Below are 18663 nucleotides of genomic sequence, written 5' to 3' on the forward strand. Positions count from 1 at the left end.
AGTTGCTTTAATTTGCAGTTTTCTGATTATTAGTGATTTAGGTGCATTTTTCAAATTGCTGTTATACCCCTAATGTACCAAATCTTGAATAATGGGGAGCATACTGTCAATACAATATGAAGAGTAACAGAACTAGTATCAAATCAGTCAACAAGCATATATTAAACATCTACTATCTGACAGTGGATTTATAAAGTCAAAACTGAAAAAACGTCCCTATTCTCAAGAAGCTTACATTCAAAGGGGAAAACAATAGGAACATTTAAGACATATAAATACTGAATTCAGGAGAAGGCACCAGCAGCTGAGAGGATGAAGAAAACCTCATGGAGAGAGGTGATGAACTGAGTTTTGAATGAAACAAGGGATTCCAAGAAACAGTGGCAAGAGGGAAAAGCATTTCAGGTCACCCTTATATCAGAAATAAAGCAATCTGCTTTCTTCATGGCTCAAAACAACATAGCTTCTACTGAAGGAATCCTGGTGACAGTGCTAGAAGTTGTCTTTCCACTGCCTCACAGCACCACACATTCTAAAATCATAGCAGGGACTAGGGAAGTAAATTGGTTCTGGACTTGACTACAACTATACTTCACACCCACAAGCCCAATCACAAAGGAAAAAAACATCTGCTATAGCCAAACCATTTGTGATCCTGAGGGTAACCAGCCCTATACTGTACATGTCTGACTTGTTCCCAGTTATTACCTTTACCTTTGCTTGGGTTAAAGCTGCCTTCTTGACCTGTAGCTGAGACTGTAGCAGTTTGAAATTTTTGGACCAGCCTTCTGTTTTTGAATCACTGGTCTCCACTCCCAGGTCATCATACAAGGACATCTTTTCTTCTTTTTAAAGCTAAAGGACAAGAGGGGGGAAATGGAAGTTACAAGACAGCATGTATATGAATACGAGGCAAAGAGCTGTTAAGCTTCCAGATCTTTGGATCTTGACAAAGAGTTCAGCCATCAAGAAACTGACAATCATAGTTCCAATGCTAATATATCTTAGAATCAATAAACACAGAATTCTGGAGCTAGAAGGAACATCAGAGATCTAGTCCAAACTCCCTCACCTTACAAATTAGCAAACAGTGACCCAGTGAGGTCAAGTGATTTGTCCAAGATTACAGTCTATGAAGCTAAGAGAGGCCAAAGCCCAGGTTACCTCAGTTCTAGTTCTGTACTCTTTCTCCTACACCATGTGGCCTCCTTTGTGTGCCATTTTTGTAAATACTTTTAGACAATTCCGTGTGTATTGCTCGTGGGAAATTTGTGATGAGTGATTCATAAGTGAATTTTTCTTGTTTCAGAGCATACAGGTATAAAGCTAAATTCTGAATTCAACTATCATTAAATATTTAAACATTTGTGTCTCAAATTTTATTTTTACTGCAATGTTAAAAATCAAAAGACAACCCCTCCCTTAGTCTCTGTCACAAAGGCTATACATTAATGTTTAAACATGAAGCTCTAACAGAAACCCACCAACCACTCGAACATAAGCTCCTAGAGAGCAGAGACTGCTTCATTCTCAACATCAAGCATAAAATAAGTGATTAATAAATGCTTACGAAATGACGGAATTGCAGATATCAAGGGAGCTCCAACATTGAAAAAGAAATTGTGTTTCAAAGTTTGCTGGAATTTGGGACACATTTAAATGTGTTATAATGGTGGTTAAAATCTAAGGTTCAACTCACAAATGTGCATAATGTAGCACTAATACCAGTAGTCAAAGCTCTGTGTCCTGGAAACAAGGGACCATGTGTTACAGAAGGGAAAAAAAGAAAATTATCTCTCTTCTTGGATGCAGAGTCCAACATAAGAAAAGAGAGGGGCTCCAGGCCTATATCCCTACTTTGTTCTTTTTCTCACCCTAAACATAACATTTTCAAAAGCCTCAGGTGATTCTGGCCTTTAGCTTTCCTGATACATTCGTCAAGAAACATATGACATTTTAGTGTTCATTTCAGTTATGTATCTTTCCTTTCATCTTTTGTACTTTTTTTTAAAACATATCAGTTCATTCATATGAACATATAAGCTGAGGGTAGTTTTTTTCTCCTGTACTATCATGACCTCTAACATCACATGTTCACTCTCTCCCAAGGCTTCTGTTGCTTCTACTTCTTCTGGCTAGTCAGAATCCGGTACAGAAGAAAAATTCATTTCATAGCTTTTACCTTCTCAAAGCTGAAATTATCAACAAGGTAAAAAACTAACAAATGTTCTAATTTTAGTAGAAACAGGCCTGCCCCTCCCTTCCTTCTTATAACTATATCCTGCCTATTCTGTGATCTGTGTCAGGACTTGGGGTGCAGGGGTACGAGAGCCATCTTTGAGTACTGTAAGCTGCCATGTAGGAGAACTGGACTTGTTTTTCTTGGTCCAAGAGGGCTGAACTGGGACCAATGGGCAGTTTCAAAGAAGTGAATGGAGGTTTGAAGTGAGAAAATACTCTCCTCCCCCCCGCCATGCCCCCCCCCCTCCCCCCCCCCCCCCCCCCCCCCCCCCCAGCAGCTGGAATCTCATCTAAGAACAGAATGGATAGTATCACTGTAGATCTTCAGGCATGGACTATAGGTGTAAGTTGGACTCAGTCATTTGTGGGGTTTCATCCAAGACTGCTTCTGTGAACTCATCATCCATTTTCTCTACCTGACTGGGCATTTTGAAATATACTCCTAAAATGTATCACTTGTTCTTACTATTACTTTTTTCTGTTCCCAAATATTTCTTACCATTTTTCACCTCTTGTATTCAAGGTTTTCCACACCACTGTATATATTTTGGACATGCAATGTTTTGTCCCTTTTGTCTAATCTAGTTTTTTAAGCACAGTTCCTGGCACAGAGTAAGAACTTAATAAATGCTCACTGATAGATTTAGAATAAAGTTTATCATTTCCTCTCAAGATTCATAATTGAGTTAGGATTTCTATCCCACCAAGTCTCATTTAAGATTTTGGGGAATCCCATTATTTCTTTGTGTTAAGATAACAATTTCACATTTATCAACTATACTATAACCACATGAACATAAACCTCTGAGGACATGAATATCATTTCTCTCTCTTTTCTCATCTTTTTTTTGAAGCTTGTATTACTGAGTAGTTTCTAATGTTAGTTTTAGGTCACATCTTTATTACATGATAAGAAGTGTTCCCTCTAAATGCCAAATTTAACAGTTATAAGGGCACCTTTTTCCTCTTCTCTATTTTCACTTTCCAGGACTCTCTGCATTAGACTGGCAAGTCTCCGGGAGAACACATTTCTTACGTGTTCTCACCAGATTCACAAAACAGAGAATCTCGAATTTGTAAGAGATCTCAGAGTTAATCTAGCTCTACCCACAAGCCTATAATCACAAGTGACATGGGGCAAGAACCTTAACGTATTAGATAACCAAACGATCTTCATCTGACATAATAGAAATAAACATCTTCAAGCATTTTAGGTTAAAACAAACAAACCAGTTATTCTTAAAGCCTAGGAGGAAAAGAATAAAAGGAGAACTTCAGATATCCAGTAGCTCTTTCCCACAACCTTCAATCTATTAACTATGTACCTTCACAAAAGTAAATCAACAGGATGCTCTGCAGGGCTTTACCTGTGAATTCTATTCTACCATTTTACTTAAAGATGGTTCTATGAACAAGTCAGTTTGATCTATCTCAATACTTTTTCAAACTCCTGGATCCTTTATGGCTTTCTGGCTAGACTATAAGCTCCTTGAGGTCAGGGACTGTTTTTGCTTTTGTCCCCAGAGGCTAGCACCCGGAGATGCTTTCGTCTGGCACTTAATAAATGTTTGTTGATCAAGTGGCCCTACTAAATTCAAGTCATTATGTTGGGTTCTGGAATAACTTAAAAAAAAAAAGGCTAAGACAAATACAATTAAATATTAACTACACACCTCTAATAGCAGGGGAAAAAACTTATAAAAGGTCTACTAATAAATAAGAAATCTGTATCTCAGTTTGGAAAGTATCCAAAGTCAAATTTTTATCTCAAGACCCTCCTGTCACTAAACAGCTCCTTCTTTTCATATATATTATAAAGGGAAAATGTCTATTTCCTTGAACCTAAAAAAAACATATAGAGAAAAACAAAAAACCAACGTTCATAAAATATGTTGCTACATGAAACACATGCTGTTTCATGTCCAATAATCAATAATTTCTTAAACTGAAGACATAAAGATTGCATACAGTAACAGCAATACTGTTTTAAGAACTAAGCAAATAAGTTATTTTGTCTATTATAAATAACCAAATTAACCATAAAGGATATATGAAGAAAGACACTATCTGCACCCAGAGAAAGAACTGATAAATAGATGTATAGAATAATTTTATATATACCTATTTGTGTCTAATGAGGGCTGGGGGGGGAAGGAAAAAAAGAGAAATTTACATAATAATTTTCTGTATATTTGAAAGAAATAGCAAGTTATGCATAGTAGAGATGCAGTTTCCTGTATAACTATCTTTTTATTGTACTGTTATGTAAATGCTTGTTTTATTCCATAAATTAAAAATAAAATAAAAAAAACTGAAGACACAGAAATTTCTTGCACCTCCTGGCATCCCTACATGTGTTGCATTTTAAAGCAAAAAAAATATTTTAAACAACCCACTTAAAGTTTTCAGTTCACTCAAACTCAGTGACACCACTACTACCAAAATAACAGGATAAGATGGCTAGCACACTGAAAAAAGATTTAAAAAAAAAAAAGCAGTTCAACAAACCAAACAGAATACATACTGCATTTGACAATATAATAATCCACATTCATAGTCTAATTCCTCTACAATGACATAAGGGAGGTGCATTTTCTTAACTCTTCTACAAGACCAACCTTGGTCATTATAATTACACAGGATTCACTTTAATTGTTCTTTCTTTTCCACTGTAGTATTTGTGTATACTGTTTTCCTGGTTCTACTTACTTTTCTCAATTCATGTTTGTTAATAATAATTACTAACAAATAATCCTAAACTGGGTGATATCTGTGAGCGTAGAAAAGGGAGGAAATGTTTTAGCAGCAGAAAAGACAAAGTCGATAACTGATCAGACATATCAGATGAATAAGATGGGAGAGGTGAGGATGTTAATAATTTGTTAATTTATTTTGTTTCTTAATAATAATAGCTAGCATCTGTATAACATTTTAATGTTTCTAGGCACTTTACATGTGGTATCTCTTTGGTCTTCACAACAATCCTGCAAGGTAGGTACCACCTTATCCCCATTTCACATATGAGGAAACTGAAAGCAAAGGAGGTCAAATGACTTGGCCAGGGTCACACAGTTAGTAATCTTCTAAGATGGGATTTGACCTCAGGTCTTCCTGATTCCAAGTCCAGCACTCTATGAACCTAGACATGTAACTGCTTATGTTAACAACAACATTACAGAATAGTAATATTGCATTACATTAATGTACATCAATCTGTTCATCTATTCTCAACTGACAGGCACCTATTTACAGTGCTTTGCTACCATGAGAAGCACTGGTAGGAACATTTTCTATATATGAGACCTTTTGGTCTTTGACTTCTTTGGGGCCTAGTAGTGCTATCTGTAGGTAAAAAGGTGTGGATATTTTGCCATTTTTTTTTAAAAGTCATAATTCCAAATGGCTTTCCAGAATGACTGACCCAGTTAATGGTATCAGTAAGAGTATATTAGTGTGTCTGTTTTTGGAAAGTGCCAATTGTTAGGAAATCATATGTATCTTGCAGCTCCCACACACTACAGCTCATTGATCACACCTCCTCCTCTGCTCCAAGTCTTCTTTTCTCCAGGCTTAATAATCCCACTTCCTTCAACTAATCTTTACATGGCACTGCACTGGAGACTGCCTTTCAGGTTGATGGCTGATTCGACCTGAGATGTGGGCACAGAGCTCCAAATCCATCTCACTGAACTATCATTCCTGAGATTTCTGTCATATGCTTTGATGAATGTAGGCACACTATATAGCATTTCCCTCATCTACCAACCCAACAACTGTTTTTAAAAAATTAGTCTGGTATGACATGTTCTTGAAGAAGCCACACTGACTTTCTGAGATTCCTTCTTCCTTATTGAGAAATTATTCATCCTCCTTAACATGTTCTAGAATCGTATCAGGAATCAAATCCAAGCTCATTGGCTTATACTTTGCAGAGTCCACCCCCTACCCCTTTTGACAATCACAATGTCCTATGAGCCCCTTACCCAAGACATCTAAAACTCAACATGTCCAAACTCATTTTTCCTTTCAACCCTTTTCAAAGACACGACCACCTTTCCAGTCACTTGAGTTCAAAACCTTGGTGTCATCATCACCTCTCCATTCTTATTCACCTCATATGTTTGATCAGTTATCCACTTTGTCTTTTCTACTGCTAAAATACTTCCCCCCTTTTCTACACTCAAACAGACATCACCCAGTTTAGGCCCTCATCAGCTCTTGCCTGGATTATTCTAACAGCCTCCTAACTGGTTTCCCTGCCTCAAGACACTCCGACTCCAAACCATCCTTCACTCTGCTGATCAAATGAGATATTTGTAAATCACTTGGCACAGTGCCTGGCACATAGCAAGGCGCTTAATAAATGCCTTTTCCCTTCTCTCCTTCAAAGCCTATGTCTAACAGTATCACTACCTTGGTCCCTACTCACCTGCTGCGGAACAAAGTTAGAGAAAATTACCAAACTGCGCTGAGTTCACTACAAATTAGTTACATAATCTCAACTGGAATCCCACTGAAGCAAGGCAATCCTTTTCTATCCCAGTCACAACAGAAGCTTTTCCAAACTTTTTCATCATTCCACAGGCCCCACAGCTCCCCTCCCCCACCTTCTCAGCTGAGAATCTAATATTTCACTGAACTTTTTTACTTTCTTGGTCCAGGGACCAAGGTTCCAACTTAGGAGTCATCTTGGACTCCTCACTCTCATTTCACCCCATTTCTCCCCATAGCCAATCTGTTACCAAGTTCTGTCATCTATACCTCCAAAGCATCTCTGGAATAGGCCCCCTCTGCTCCTGACACTGACACCCTTCTCTTTTGGGCCCTCATCTCCTCACAACTAGACTATTGCAATAGGCTGCTGGCTAGGTTCCCTGACTCAATCTCCACATTTCAGTCTACCCTCTACTCAGCTGTCAAACTGATCTTCCTTAAGTACATGCCTGGCCATGTTAACTCCCTATTCACTGAAATCTGGTGGCTCCCTATTACCCCCAGCCTTTGTTTGACTTTTAAAGCCCTTCATAACCTGGACCCTTCCTACCTTTCCTGTCTCCTTATACCTTACTCGCCACATCCCTCCCCACCCTCACCCCAAGTAATCTACAGTCAAGTGACACTGGCTTCTTTGCTGTTTCTCAAACAAGACACTCCATATTTTTGTATTCCTAAATCATAGTACTGTCTCTGGCACATAACAAACATTTAATAAATGCTGGCTGATTACATTCCTTAAACCCTGAAAAACCGTGCCTGTCCTCCTGGAAGATAACACTGTAGAGTGGCCGCTAAGCAATAACATTGGTCAATTCTTTCAGTACTCTAAGATGTAATTATTTGAGGTCTGGTAACTCAAAATCATCAAGGTAAGCTAACTGCTCTGTAACTTTCTCCTTATTTACCTTTGATTAATCACCTCCCTATTGGTCATTTTTGTCCTTTTCTTTCCAATGCAAAGATCATTTTCCTTAGTAGAGAAAACACGAAAAATAAGAGTATGGCAGCTCTGCTTTCTGTTGGTGGCTATCATTTCTTTTACTCTGAGCACCTGGTACTTTTTTGATCTTCTTTTTCCCAAATATTATAAGCTCCACCAGCCCTCCCTGTTTGCTGCTGCTGTTCTTACCTTTCTTTGCCTATCTTCTCTCATCCTGAACTTTAGCAATCCTGACACTATTTTTAAAGTTTAGCATCTATTCTCCTACCAGCCCATGCAGACATCTTCCATGTGTTTTAGTTCTCTGCACACACGTGCCATTCTTCGTGGTATGTCTCTCCTTTCCTTCTCATCAGAATTATTTCTTTGTGTTTTCATAATTCATTCTTTGTTGCTTCTGATAGTTCCTAGTCAGATTTTTCAGGTAAAATTTTAGTCTGTGGGATCCTACCCATCCTTCCTCAGAAAACTTTGAAATCAACTCTCCCCAAAACAAGAGTACATGTCAAACTATGCCCAGCTTTCCTCACCTAATCTATCATAAATACTAAAATGGAATAGCCACTTTGTCCAAGATTCCCATCATTTCCACCCTAACAACCAATTCCTTTCACTAGTGACTTCACTTTTTGAAAAAACGAAATGATGGCTTTAGTCTCCCACCAATTTTGTAACATGCCTCGGCACCAGGATAGTGATCTGTTTCTGAAAAGAAGAGTCTCTGAAAGGGAAAAAGGGGGAGACAGAAAGAAGAGGAAGAGGAAGGCAGAATGAGAAAGGAGAGGAAGAAAGAGAAATGTAAAGAGAGAAAGAAGGAAGAAGGTCAAAGAAAGAAAAGAGGAAGGGGGGGTCAGGGAGGGTAGTAGGAAGTCCGGAGAAGGGACAGAAAGAAGGGGCATTAGAAGGGGGTGAGGGGGGTAGCAGGAAGGATAAGAGTAAAGAATAGGGTCCTCTCTACTCTTTGAAGGGGTAAAGGGAAGAGTAGCAAGAAGCCGGTGAAAGGGAGCTAGGAGAAAAGGGATCAGAGGAAAAAAAAGAGGAAGGGGTAGCAGGAAGGAGTCAGAGAAGGGAGGAGGAAAGATGCCAGAGAGGGAACAGCAGGAAGGCATGAGATAGCTGGAAGGGGGTCACAGGGTTGACTGCAGGAAAGGGAGGTGGGTAAAGAAAGGAGAAAACAGGGAGTAAGGAAAAGAGAGTGAGAGGAAGGTAGTAGGCAGGAGGTGATAGGAAGGTTGTAGGAAGAAGTGGGAGTGGGATAAGGGGGAGTTAACAGGAAAAAGGTTGGGGGGGTGGTAAGAGAAAGAGAGAAGGGGAGAAGCAGAAAGGGGATGGAGGGTAACAAGCAGGGGGTAAAAGGAGGGCAGTAAGGGGACTGAGGGAGGGGGTTGCATGAAAAAGCTAAAAGCGGCATACTCCTCACTCTTAAAAGAAAGAAAAGGGGGAACAAGGAGGTGAGATCAGAAGGGTAGCAGAAAACGATGGGGGCAGTAGGAGGGGGTCGGGAAGGAGATGCAGGCAGGGGGTGAAGGCGGGCTGGTCCGAGGGGGTGGGAGGAGGCAGCGGGAGGGGGCTGGGGGGTAGCGGGAAGAGGCCAGGAGCAGAGCACTCTCAGAAGGGAGGAAAGAGGAGCACAAGGAGGCGATCAGAGAGACGGGAGGAGGGGCCAGCAAACACCTCGAAGGAGACCGAAGGGTCCGAGGCGACAGGTGCCTGGAGCCTGGGGCGCCTCGGCCGCAGGCGGCCGGCCAGTCTCCCTCGGCCCCTCCGCAACGCGGCCTACAGCCGGCCCGGGGCAGGGGGCCGGGGACCGGCGTTCTCGCTCGGGCCAAGCCTGCGTGGGCCTCGGGGAAGCGGGGCGGGGGTAGGTCGGGGAGACCAGGCGCGGGGCGACCAGGCGCGGGGCGGGGGCGAGGGGCTGGAGGGGTTACTTACCCGGGGGGCCCGGCTGACTTTCCCCATGGGCCGGAGCAGCAGCGGCGGCGGGGCTAGAGGGGGCCCGGGGCTGCTGAGCCGAAGTGCGCAAGCTCCGCACCTCCACCAACCGCGTAAGGGTAGAGCGGCCCCGGAAGCGAGGCGGGAGAAGGATTTTTAACGCAAATGGCGTAAGCGTCAGGAGGCGCTGGACCGCGATCTGTACGAATCCCTGCGCCAAATACGTAGAAGAGCCGTGGCTCGCGGTCTGCGCCAGGGAGAGAGGGGCAGGGGCAGGCGGGAGGAGCGGGCGTCTGGTTGTCGGGCGACGTCTATCGGTCGGAGGTCGGGAGCACTTCTCACTCCCTCCTCTCCTTCCCCTTCTCTTGCTCCATCCGAGCACAACATTCTGAGCTTTGGGAAGGGACCCTCCGGCGAGCTCCGTCCCCAGCTGCGCAGGCACGCGTTCAGCAGGCCATGCGATCCCAGATGTAAAACTAATCTGGCCTCTTTCCTTCTCTTTCTGATGGTTTTAGCAGTCACCTCGTCCAACACCCCAATTTCCCAGTTCTCAGAAACTGAGTCCATGACTTGCCTAGGGTCACACAGCTAATAAGTGTCTGAGGCAGGCTTAGAGCATAGGTCTTTATGACTCATTTGAGGAGGACGATGCTGAAGGAAACACAGGCTGGATTTCCAATCTGTAGGGAAGAGAAATAACCCCATTGCCATTCACGGGTTATGCCCACACTTTTCCTATTTCTACAAACAGTGACTTTACTTGGGACCACAGTTTTTGGTCTCAGGTTTTCCTTTAACTTTTTAGGATGTAGTGATATCCTTTGCATATTTTTCTTTAAATCTGGCTGCCTTCTTTTCTTAAGGCAGCAAGATTAGGCCACTTTGCAACCAATTTTTCTGCAAATCAGCCGCGGGAGGGAGGAGCTGTGCTGTAGGATCAACCTCCAGGCAGCAGGGGGCGCTGTGGGAGGCAGAGCAGGAGAGGAGACTGTCTAGCTCCTTGAGTGGGGGCGGGGCTTTGATTCCTCCAGCCTGTATCTTCTCTCTTGGGGCGGGGTCTCCCCAACCTGTCCTCATTCTCCTGGTCGACCTGCTGTTAACTCCTGTGTCCCATGTAGTTTTCACTTATTTCCTGAAACAGAACTCTGGAAAACCAGGCTTTGATAAAGTCCATTGAGTGTCAAATGGAGCCCCTTGACCAAGCCTTAAACTCAAATCACTCTGACTCTTGCTGATTGACCAATAATAGATCCTTCGTGGTCATTATTTGGGCTCTGATGGCTCAGCGTGAGTGTAAATAGCAATTGTTTCTGTTCTGGCCAGAAACGTCCCCCTCCCAGAATGATTCTTTTGGGAAAGCAAACTAGGCCGTCATTTGCCTCAGTTCTTACCTACCCTTTGATTACTGATTGGGCATTGCCTCAGACGAACTGAGACCTGAGAAAGACCCAAAAAGGCCAAGATTTCCCACTGCATCAAGGTCATCTCCAGTCATCCCAACCTGTCTTGCCACTGAACTACCATGTCTCCGAGGAGAGAGGGAGGCTGACCTCGCACAGTCCTGTCTCACTTAAATCCCATTCACTTGCAAGTCAAGACATTATCCTCCTGATGTCATTGGTCCTCTTCAAGAGCTAAGGACAAACAACAACAGTGTCTTCCATTCAACTCATGGGCCTTTCAGTAATAATAATAATAATAATAGCTCAGGTTGGCTTATAATTTTAGTGCTTTTCTCATGGAAGTCCTGTGAGACAGGTAGCATAAATATTATAGTCTCCATTTTATAGGTGAGGAACCCAAACCCAAAGAGGAGACTAGTAAATGTTTCCTCAGTTCTACATTTTGTAGGTAATATAGGCTCTGAAAAACTTGAGAGGCTGGCAAGGCAATCAATCAACAAGTATTTGTGCTTAACTATGTGCCAGGCACTGTGTTAAAGGCTGGGGATTACAAAGCAAGACGAAAACAGTCCCTCAGGTCAAGGAGCTCGTAGTCCAATGGGGACAATGTGTAACTAACTAGGTAGATAAAAGATAGGAGACAATCTGAGAGGAGAAGGCACTAGCACCTGGGAAGACTGGCAAAAGCTTTCTGGAATCGATGGGATTTGAAAGTCTTAGAAGAAGCCAGGGAAACTATGAGTCTTAAGCAAATTGGGAAAGTGTTTCAGGCTAGTGAAAAGTCATTGGGATATGGAGTATCCTGTTCAATGACCAAATAGGCCAGAAGAGTGGGTGAAGGGCAATAAAGTTTAAGAAGAACAGAAAAGTAGGAAGCAGTCAGCTTAGGGAAAAAGCTTTAATTGCTAGACAAGAGGACTTTGTATTTGATCCTGGAGGCAATAGAGATCCACTGGAATTTTTGGAGTAGGAGGGTGGTCAGACCTCCACTTTAGAAAAATCATTTTGGCAACTAAGTGGAGGATGGATTGAAGGGATCACAGACTAGAGGCAGGGACCTCAGTTAGAAAACATCCAGTTAAGAGATGTTCAAAAGACAGATGGTGTCTGTTCAAAAGACACCCAGTGTCCAGTCCTAGTTTCTCTCAGGAGGGGGAAATGGGAACTCTTGGCAAATGGTCTCAAATTTTTCAGTGACAGTGATAGGATAGTCAGTTTGGGGGAGTGGGGGTAAGGGTAGGGTGGAGAGGGTACCATGGAAGACTGGAGGAAAGATGAGAAGGTTTGGAACAGCTGTTTTGATGATGAGATAGTAACTTGGTTAAGGAGTAGAAAGATTGCTTTGCTGTATTTAAAAGGAGTTATTATCCCCAAAGTTCAGCCCTCAGGCATACAGTCTGTTGAGGCAAAACAGAAAAGGATTCCCTGCCCCCTCCCCCCCCAACTTAACCTGTGTCCATATTTGTTTGTTTTTCCAAAGAATGTAAGCTCTATAAGAGCTGGAACTTTTGTTTTTGTGCTTATTAAATTTCTGCAGTTAAACATGCCTGTGTTAAGTAATAGGGATACATAGACAGAAAAGAAAGAAAGAAAGAAAGAAAGAAAGAAAGAAAGAAAGAAAGAAAGAAAGAAAGAAAGAAAGAAAGAAAGAAAGAAAGAAAGAAAGAAAGAAAGAAAGAAAGAAAGATTGGATTGAAGGGATTGGAAAGATGGATTGAAGGGATCACAGACTAGAGGCAGGAACCTCAGTTAGAAAACATCCAGTTAAGAGATGTTCAAAAGACAGATGGTGTCTGTTCAAAAGACACCCAGTGTCCAGTCCAAAGAAAGAAAGAAAGAAAGAAAGAAAGAAAGAAAGAAAGAAAGAGAAAAAAACAGTCTGTGCCTTTCAACAGCTTACATTCTGGGGGGCAGGAGCAGGAAAGGGTATACTACAGATAAGTGAATATACAAATATATACAAAAACCCCCAAAGTAACTTCAAGGCAGAGGAAATACTAAGTAGGAAAACTAGGAAAGGCCTTCTCTCGTAAGAAGTAGCTGTTCAGGGGGCAGCTAAGTGGCACAGTGGATAGAGCACCTGCTCTGGATTCAGGAGGACCTGGGTTCAAATCCGGCCTCAGACACACAACACTTAACTACCCGTGTGATCCTGGGCAAGTCCCTTAACCCCACTGCCTAGCCCAAAAAACAACAACAACAAGTAGCTGTTGAGCTGAGTCTGAAGGAAGATGAGAGGCAGACTTGAAGGAGACCATTACAGGTATGGGGATGGGATGGGGTGAGAGGAAAAGTCTTTTTTTAAGGCGAAGAAACAGCAACTGGAACATCCTATTGCGTAGAATCCGTAAAGGCGAGTAAAATGGAATCAGCCTGGAAAGACAGATTTGAGCCAGATTTTGGAGGGCAATACCCGATCCACAGAGGTGTTTGTTTTTTATCCTCCTAGGGGCAATAGGAAACTACTTGAGCTTGCAGTGACCCAAGTAGGTCTGTACTTTAAGAATATCAACCTGGCAGCTAAGTGGAGGATGGACTGGAAAAGTGAGAGACTGAAGCGCAAGAAACCAATTAAGAGGCTATTTATTGTCAAATAGCCAACGCAAGAAGTAATGAGGCTTGAACTCAGGTGGTCTTGGATGAATAGAGAGAGGAGCAGAATGGAGAGATATGTGTCAATAGGAAATCACACCTTCACGAAGCTTACATGAAGACTAGGTTTTTTACAAAAGGAATGAAAGTGCATGTGGAAATCAAAGCTGGAGCACAGAATTCACAGTTCTTACAGAAGTTTAAGTTTTTATGATAACAGGACAAAGGGAGGAGGGGATGCCAGAAAGGGGTGTGATATGAGAGGGGGACAGCAAAGGTGGGAAGAAGGACAAGATGACGCCCAAGGGGAGGAGCAAGGCCAAGGCAAAAGTCACATTCTTTTCCCTTGGAAACTGCTAGACTAGGAAGGCAAGGAGGGTCTGCTTATCTGCAAAGGACCCCAGCTGCATAAGCATTGTCCCAGCCTGGCACAGACTGGCTGGTACCTGTCTTGACTCTCAAGGACACACTGGGAGTCCAGCTTGGGGTGCATCTACAAATTAGGTCAGCTTTGTCCTTCACACATTCAGGGCTACCTGCATGCTCTGGGTCCAATGTTTCTGGAAAATATGGCAACTCAAAAAGATAAGTTCAGGGGACCCCTTAACAGCCCTTAACACATAGTAGAGGCAGACTCAGTAAGACCTTTCAATGGATTGGCTATGGTAGAGAAAAAGGAGAGTAGTTGTGAACGGGGGTGGCTGGAAGGACACTCTTCCATTCAGTGACACTGGCCTCCTTGTTGCCCTTTGAACAACTAACCCAATGCATCTCTGGACTCTGGGCATTTTCATTGACTATCCCCCACGCCTGGAATTCTCTCCCTTCTCATCTCCACCTACTGATTTCTTTGGCTTCCTTCAAGTCCTTGCTGAAATCCCACCTTCTATAAGGAGCCTTTCCAGATTCTCCTTAATGCAAGTGCCTTTCATTATCTTCCATAATCTGTTATCATCAATTTATCTTGTTCATATCTTGTTTGTACATGGTTGTTTGCTGTTGTTTTCTTAGACTAAGTACCTGAAAAGCAGGAACAGTCTTTTGCCTTTCTTTGTATCCCCAATGCTTAGTAAAGTGCCTGGCACATAGTAGGTGTTTCATAAATGTTTACTGACCAAATGATTGTAGTGCCCCTAGTAGAAAATAGGAAAGGGATTGGTTGGAAGGGTTTAATGATTTCTGTTTTCAACATGTTGAGTTTGGGATGACTATGAGATACACACACGGAGATGTCTAGCAGGCATTTGGTAATTCTAATCTAGGAGTCAGAAGAGATGAGGGCTATATATGTAGATTTGGGAATCATCTTCATAGAGGGATGATAGGTAAATCCATGGAAGTTAATTAGATCATCAAGAGTCAATCTGTCAACACATATATAATAATGCCAGGCACTGAGAATATAAAGAAAGGCAAAAAAAAAGAAAAAGAAAAGAAAAAAAAGGTCCCTGCCCTCAAGGAGTGCACATTGGAGTATTAACTGGTGAGTCGGCCTAGAGAGACAGAAGGTCTGTAGGGATGGGAGATTTTTTTTGTGTGGACAGTGTGGGGGAGAGGGCAGAGAGAAAGCATGAACAAAGAAATAAAATATAAAAAGGGGAAGTGATAGGTCTCTGAATACAAACCACCTATTTTCTGTTTTTGTCCAGCTTGAAGAAAAGTCCCTGGCTCTCTCTTTTCTTCTTGAAGAGCACTGGAATAGATGGCAGGGCCAGAGTCTCTCCCTTTTTAAAGGTCCGATGAGTCATCTGTTCTTTCAGCTCAGTGGCCAATAATGAGAAGCTTCTTAATCTCAAAGCAAAAGGCCTGAAACTCTGAGTCACACACGGCCAGAAAGAGCAGCCCTCATCATCCCCAAAGTACCAAACCTCCTCAGCACTGGGTCATGCACATGTAGGTGGCTAGAAGCAGGGAATGATGTTCTATGTATGCACTATTCAATCCCCTTGTTACACTATAATTTGATCTTTTACTCACTCATTATTTAGGATATTGTTTTGTAATTTCCTCAGTAGAGAATTAAGGCATGACCTGTAGTACAGAACCAAATGTCTTAGGTTTACACAGGCCAGGTTCCATTTGGGGGTAACTTCTCACTAATATATATCCTCCTTGAATAATGCCTCCAGTTAGCTTTTTCTTGGCTATATCAGAATTATGCATGTAGTTAAGTTTGTTCAGAAAAGATAAAGGACCTTCAGTTCCTTTGCAAGCACTCAGACCAACAACATATCAAATATAGGGCAGGTTTTATTTGACTGGACAGGAAACAGCAAAAACACAGAATACTCACACCCAAGCCCATAAACAGATGAACACTTGAAGAGTGCAAAACAATCCTCCTTCCCTCTCCAGTGGGCCTCCATTTTCTATAAGGACTACCACATTTGAAGAAACCCCAAATAGGTAAAGCACATGAAGTTGACTCCTTTTACTTGGTTAGTCCCACTTCCCTCAAGTAACTCCATAGCCCTTCAGACTTATGTTACATTGGGGTGCCCTCTTTAATTACTATTTCCAGGAAATTTTCTTTATCGTTTCCTGAAACATGGCATTCAGCTTCTTTCTGTCTATTGAGAGATGAGTAATTCTCAGCAAGCTTTGCCTGTTATTTCTGATATTTTTATTTGTTAGTATTACAGATAACCCAGTTCTGCTCTTTTTTGTTTATTTGTTTTTAAATTTGTTTTGTTATCTGTTCTGTACCCTGTGTATTCATGTTTTCTTTATGGGCCTTTCTATTCCAGAGAGAATTCATTGATTTATTAAGATTTTCCACTGATTCTTGGAGTTGTCAAGTATCATGTTTGTCTTTTTTCTGCTCACTGATTCTGTATCCATTTTACTAGATGCTAGGTTTCCTTTCATTTAGCTCATAGCACTTCTAATCCACTTTGAAGATTTTTACTGTAAATCCATTTTTGCATCTGGGTATCTTGTTGGCGTTGTTGTTTGGGCCTTTTTGTGCTACACATTTTTTAGTTGCTCTTTTCACTTTTCTATGAGATTTTTTCCTCTGCAAATTTCTTTTTTTCCTCTCTTTGGTTGTTTATTTTATTTTATTTGGCACATTTGGTGGTATTTTGAGGTGATGAAATACGAGCTAGTCTTAATTATTACTACTCACTCAGGCATCTTGTAATTGCCTCCTCCATGCTACTTTTTTTCTATCTACTTAGCAGTGAAAAGGCAGTGAGGTATAGCATGATAGCATGAAGGCATGGTCCTGTTGCCCAATGAGGCCTTTTTAAGGATTTAGGAAATCCAAGTAGCAACAAAGGAAGTGGTTAGAGACTGGGAATGATCAATAGGGCAAATTCCTGAAAGAAAAGGGGAATAGGATCCGAAGTGCATGTTAGAAGACCAGGAGAGGGGCCAACTCATCCTATGACCCTACAGCAAAGAAGGAGACAAGAGGTGGAAATGCACAGAGCTTTTGAGGTGTTGGAGAATAGAGTTCATAATCCACGGCCTTAATCTTTGCAAAAAGGGAGTTGAGGTCATCTGCTGAGAGAGGTGAGAGGTACAATAAAGGCCAATGGAGAAAAGGGGAAGTTTAATAGATGATTTGGGGAGAGTGGTAGGTATTCAAACAGAAAGGAACAAAAGAATGATTATAGCTGATCAATGACATAATTTCAAATTTCAAGTGCGTCTGCTGGCTGTACAGATGGTATTTATAATTCATTGTTCGCTAGCAAGAGTTTCCCTCTAGCCTTTGCCCCCTATTTAGGAGGGACATTAATGGTGTGCTTTTTCCAGATGAATATAGTTATTATTTTCTTTTTTAAAATCACCTAAGTCCATAATTTTTATAAAATATAGTTTAATTTTCCCTTTCCATTACTGATCACATATGTGTAAATACAAACACATAAATACAGGTGAATCAGAAAAGAGCTAAGAAATGTATAAAAGGAAAGTCTAAACCAGGCCAGTACCCTAGTTAGCATTCAGCATGATATGACCAGGGGTTCTGCAAGAGGATATCAATCCAAGCTTTCCTCTTTAAAATATTAAAAATGCAGTCATGTATCAAAAATATCTATTTACATGTGGCAATATGTATGGGGTATGAAAATAAGCTTAATTTTCTTTTTTCTGCTTCAAAAGTCCCTAATTTTTCTTTAGGCTAGGGGTAGTCCATCCTGCCAAACCAGTTTTAGAGACAAAAGTATGTCCACAGTGTATGTCAAACCCCAAAGTGTTCTGTGGCCAAATTAGTTTAGTAAACACTGGCCTAAAATAAAGATTGAGTAAGTCAGTTGCCCCTTACATTGTCTACATCTCTAATTGGCAAAGTGTCTAAAAGCTTATCCCAGGCAAAAGTTTCAACAGGCTTTCTTCCTGAGGCCAAAATTTTCTGGGACTCAACGTCCTCCAAGAAATTCCTGCCAAAGGTTATATCAATATGTGGCCAAGTTATTTTTTAATGCCTAGTACATACCTAGACTCTTCTCAGAAAATGTGTTCCATAAGATAGCTTATAGAATATCCATTACTTTAATGGTAGCACAGTGAAAGTTTAACTCAGAACTACCAGATAAAAATTTATGTTATGTAAAGGAGTCACAACTGCCTTTCTAGTATCCTATCTGGCTTGGTCCATTAAATTTCCAATGAAAAAAACAAAGCACTATACATAAAAAGTGGTCTCTAGTGTCGGCTTGTTATCTGCTTTCAAAATGACTTTTTTTGGGGGGGGGTGGGCAAGAAGTTGTTTCTAGGAGCTCTATCTGCTCTGCTCACCAATGCTAACTTAGCAGATAAACCTAATCTTCACTTCTGGATGATAATTGTCACCTGTGTTGAAAGTTTGTCTCTAGATCATGACAATGATTGCAACTGAAACACATGCTCTAAAAATTAGTTTTTAAGCATATTTACATATACACACCTGGTGAATAGCATGATCATCATCACCAAATTTGCATTTTTTTTTTTTGGTTTCCATTACTGTAAATACCACATAATTTATAGAATTCTTAAGACTATCCTTTAACTTCTTTTGTTTACCAAAGTATCTGTTTTAAGGTCACTTTTTTATATTTTTCTTTT

General features: G+C 41.4%; 1 protein-coding gene across 2 annotated transcripts in view; it reads right to left on the minus strand.

Annotated features, from left to right (window-relative positions):
* The window catches only part of RBM17 (RNA binding motif protein 17), a 41152-nt gene extending 31441 nt beyond the window's left edge, over positions 1–9711 (minus strand). Inside the window, exons 1-2 of one of the 2 annotated variants that reach the window (XM_027838859.1) lie at positions 9611–9711; positions 715–855 (exon numbers count right to left, since the gene is read on the minus strand). In XM_027838859.1, coding sequence (XP_027694660.1) covers positions 715–837 — 123 coding nt within the window. In that variant the 5' untranslated portion in view covers positions 838–855; positions 9611–9711. Of the gene's footprint in view, positions 1–708; positions 856–9610 lie in introns of both variants that reach the window. The other variant, XM_027838858.1, reaches the window with a different exon arrangement.
* Positions 9712–18663: the final 8952 nt, after the last annotated feature.

The sequence above is a fragment of the Vombatus ursinus genome, unplaced genomic scaffold (assembly GCF_900497805.2).
Source record: "Vombatus ursinus unplaced genomic scaffold, bare-nosed wombat genome assembly UNPS02014830.1, whole genome shotgun sequence".
In the NCBI taxonomy this organism is placed as follows: domain Eukaryota; kingdom Metazoa; phylum Chordata; class Mammalia; order Diprotodontia; family Vombatidae; genus Vombatus; species Vombatus ursinus.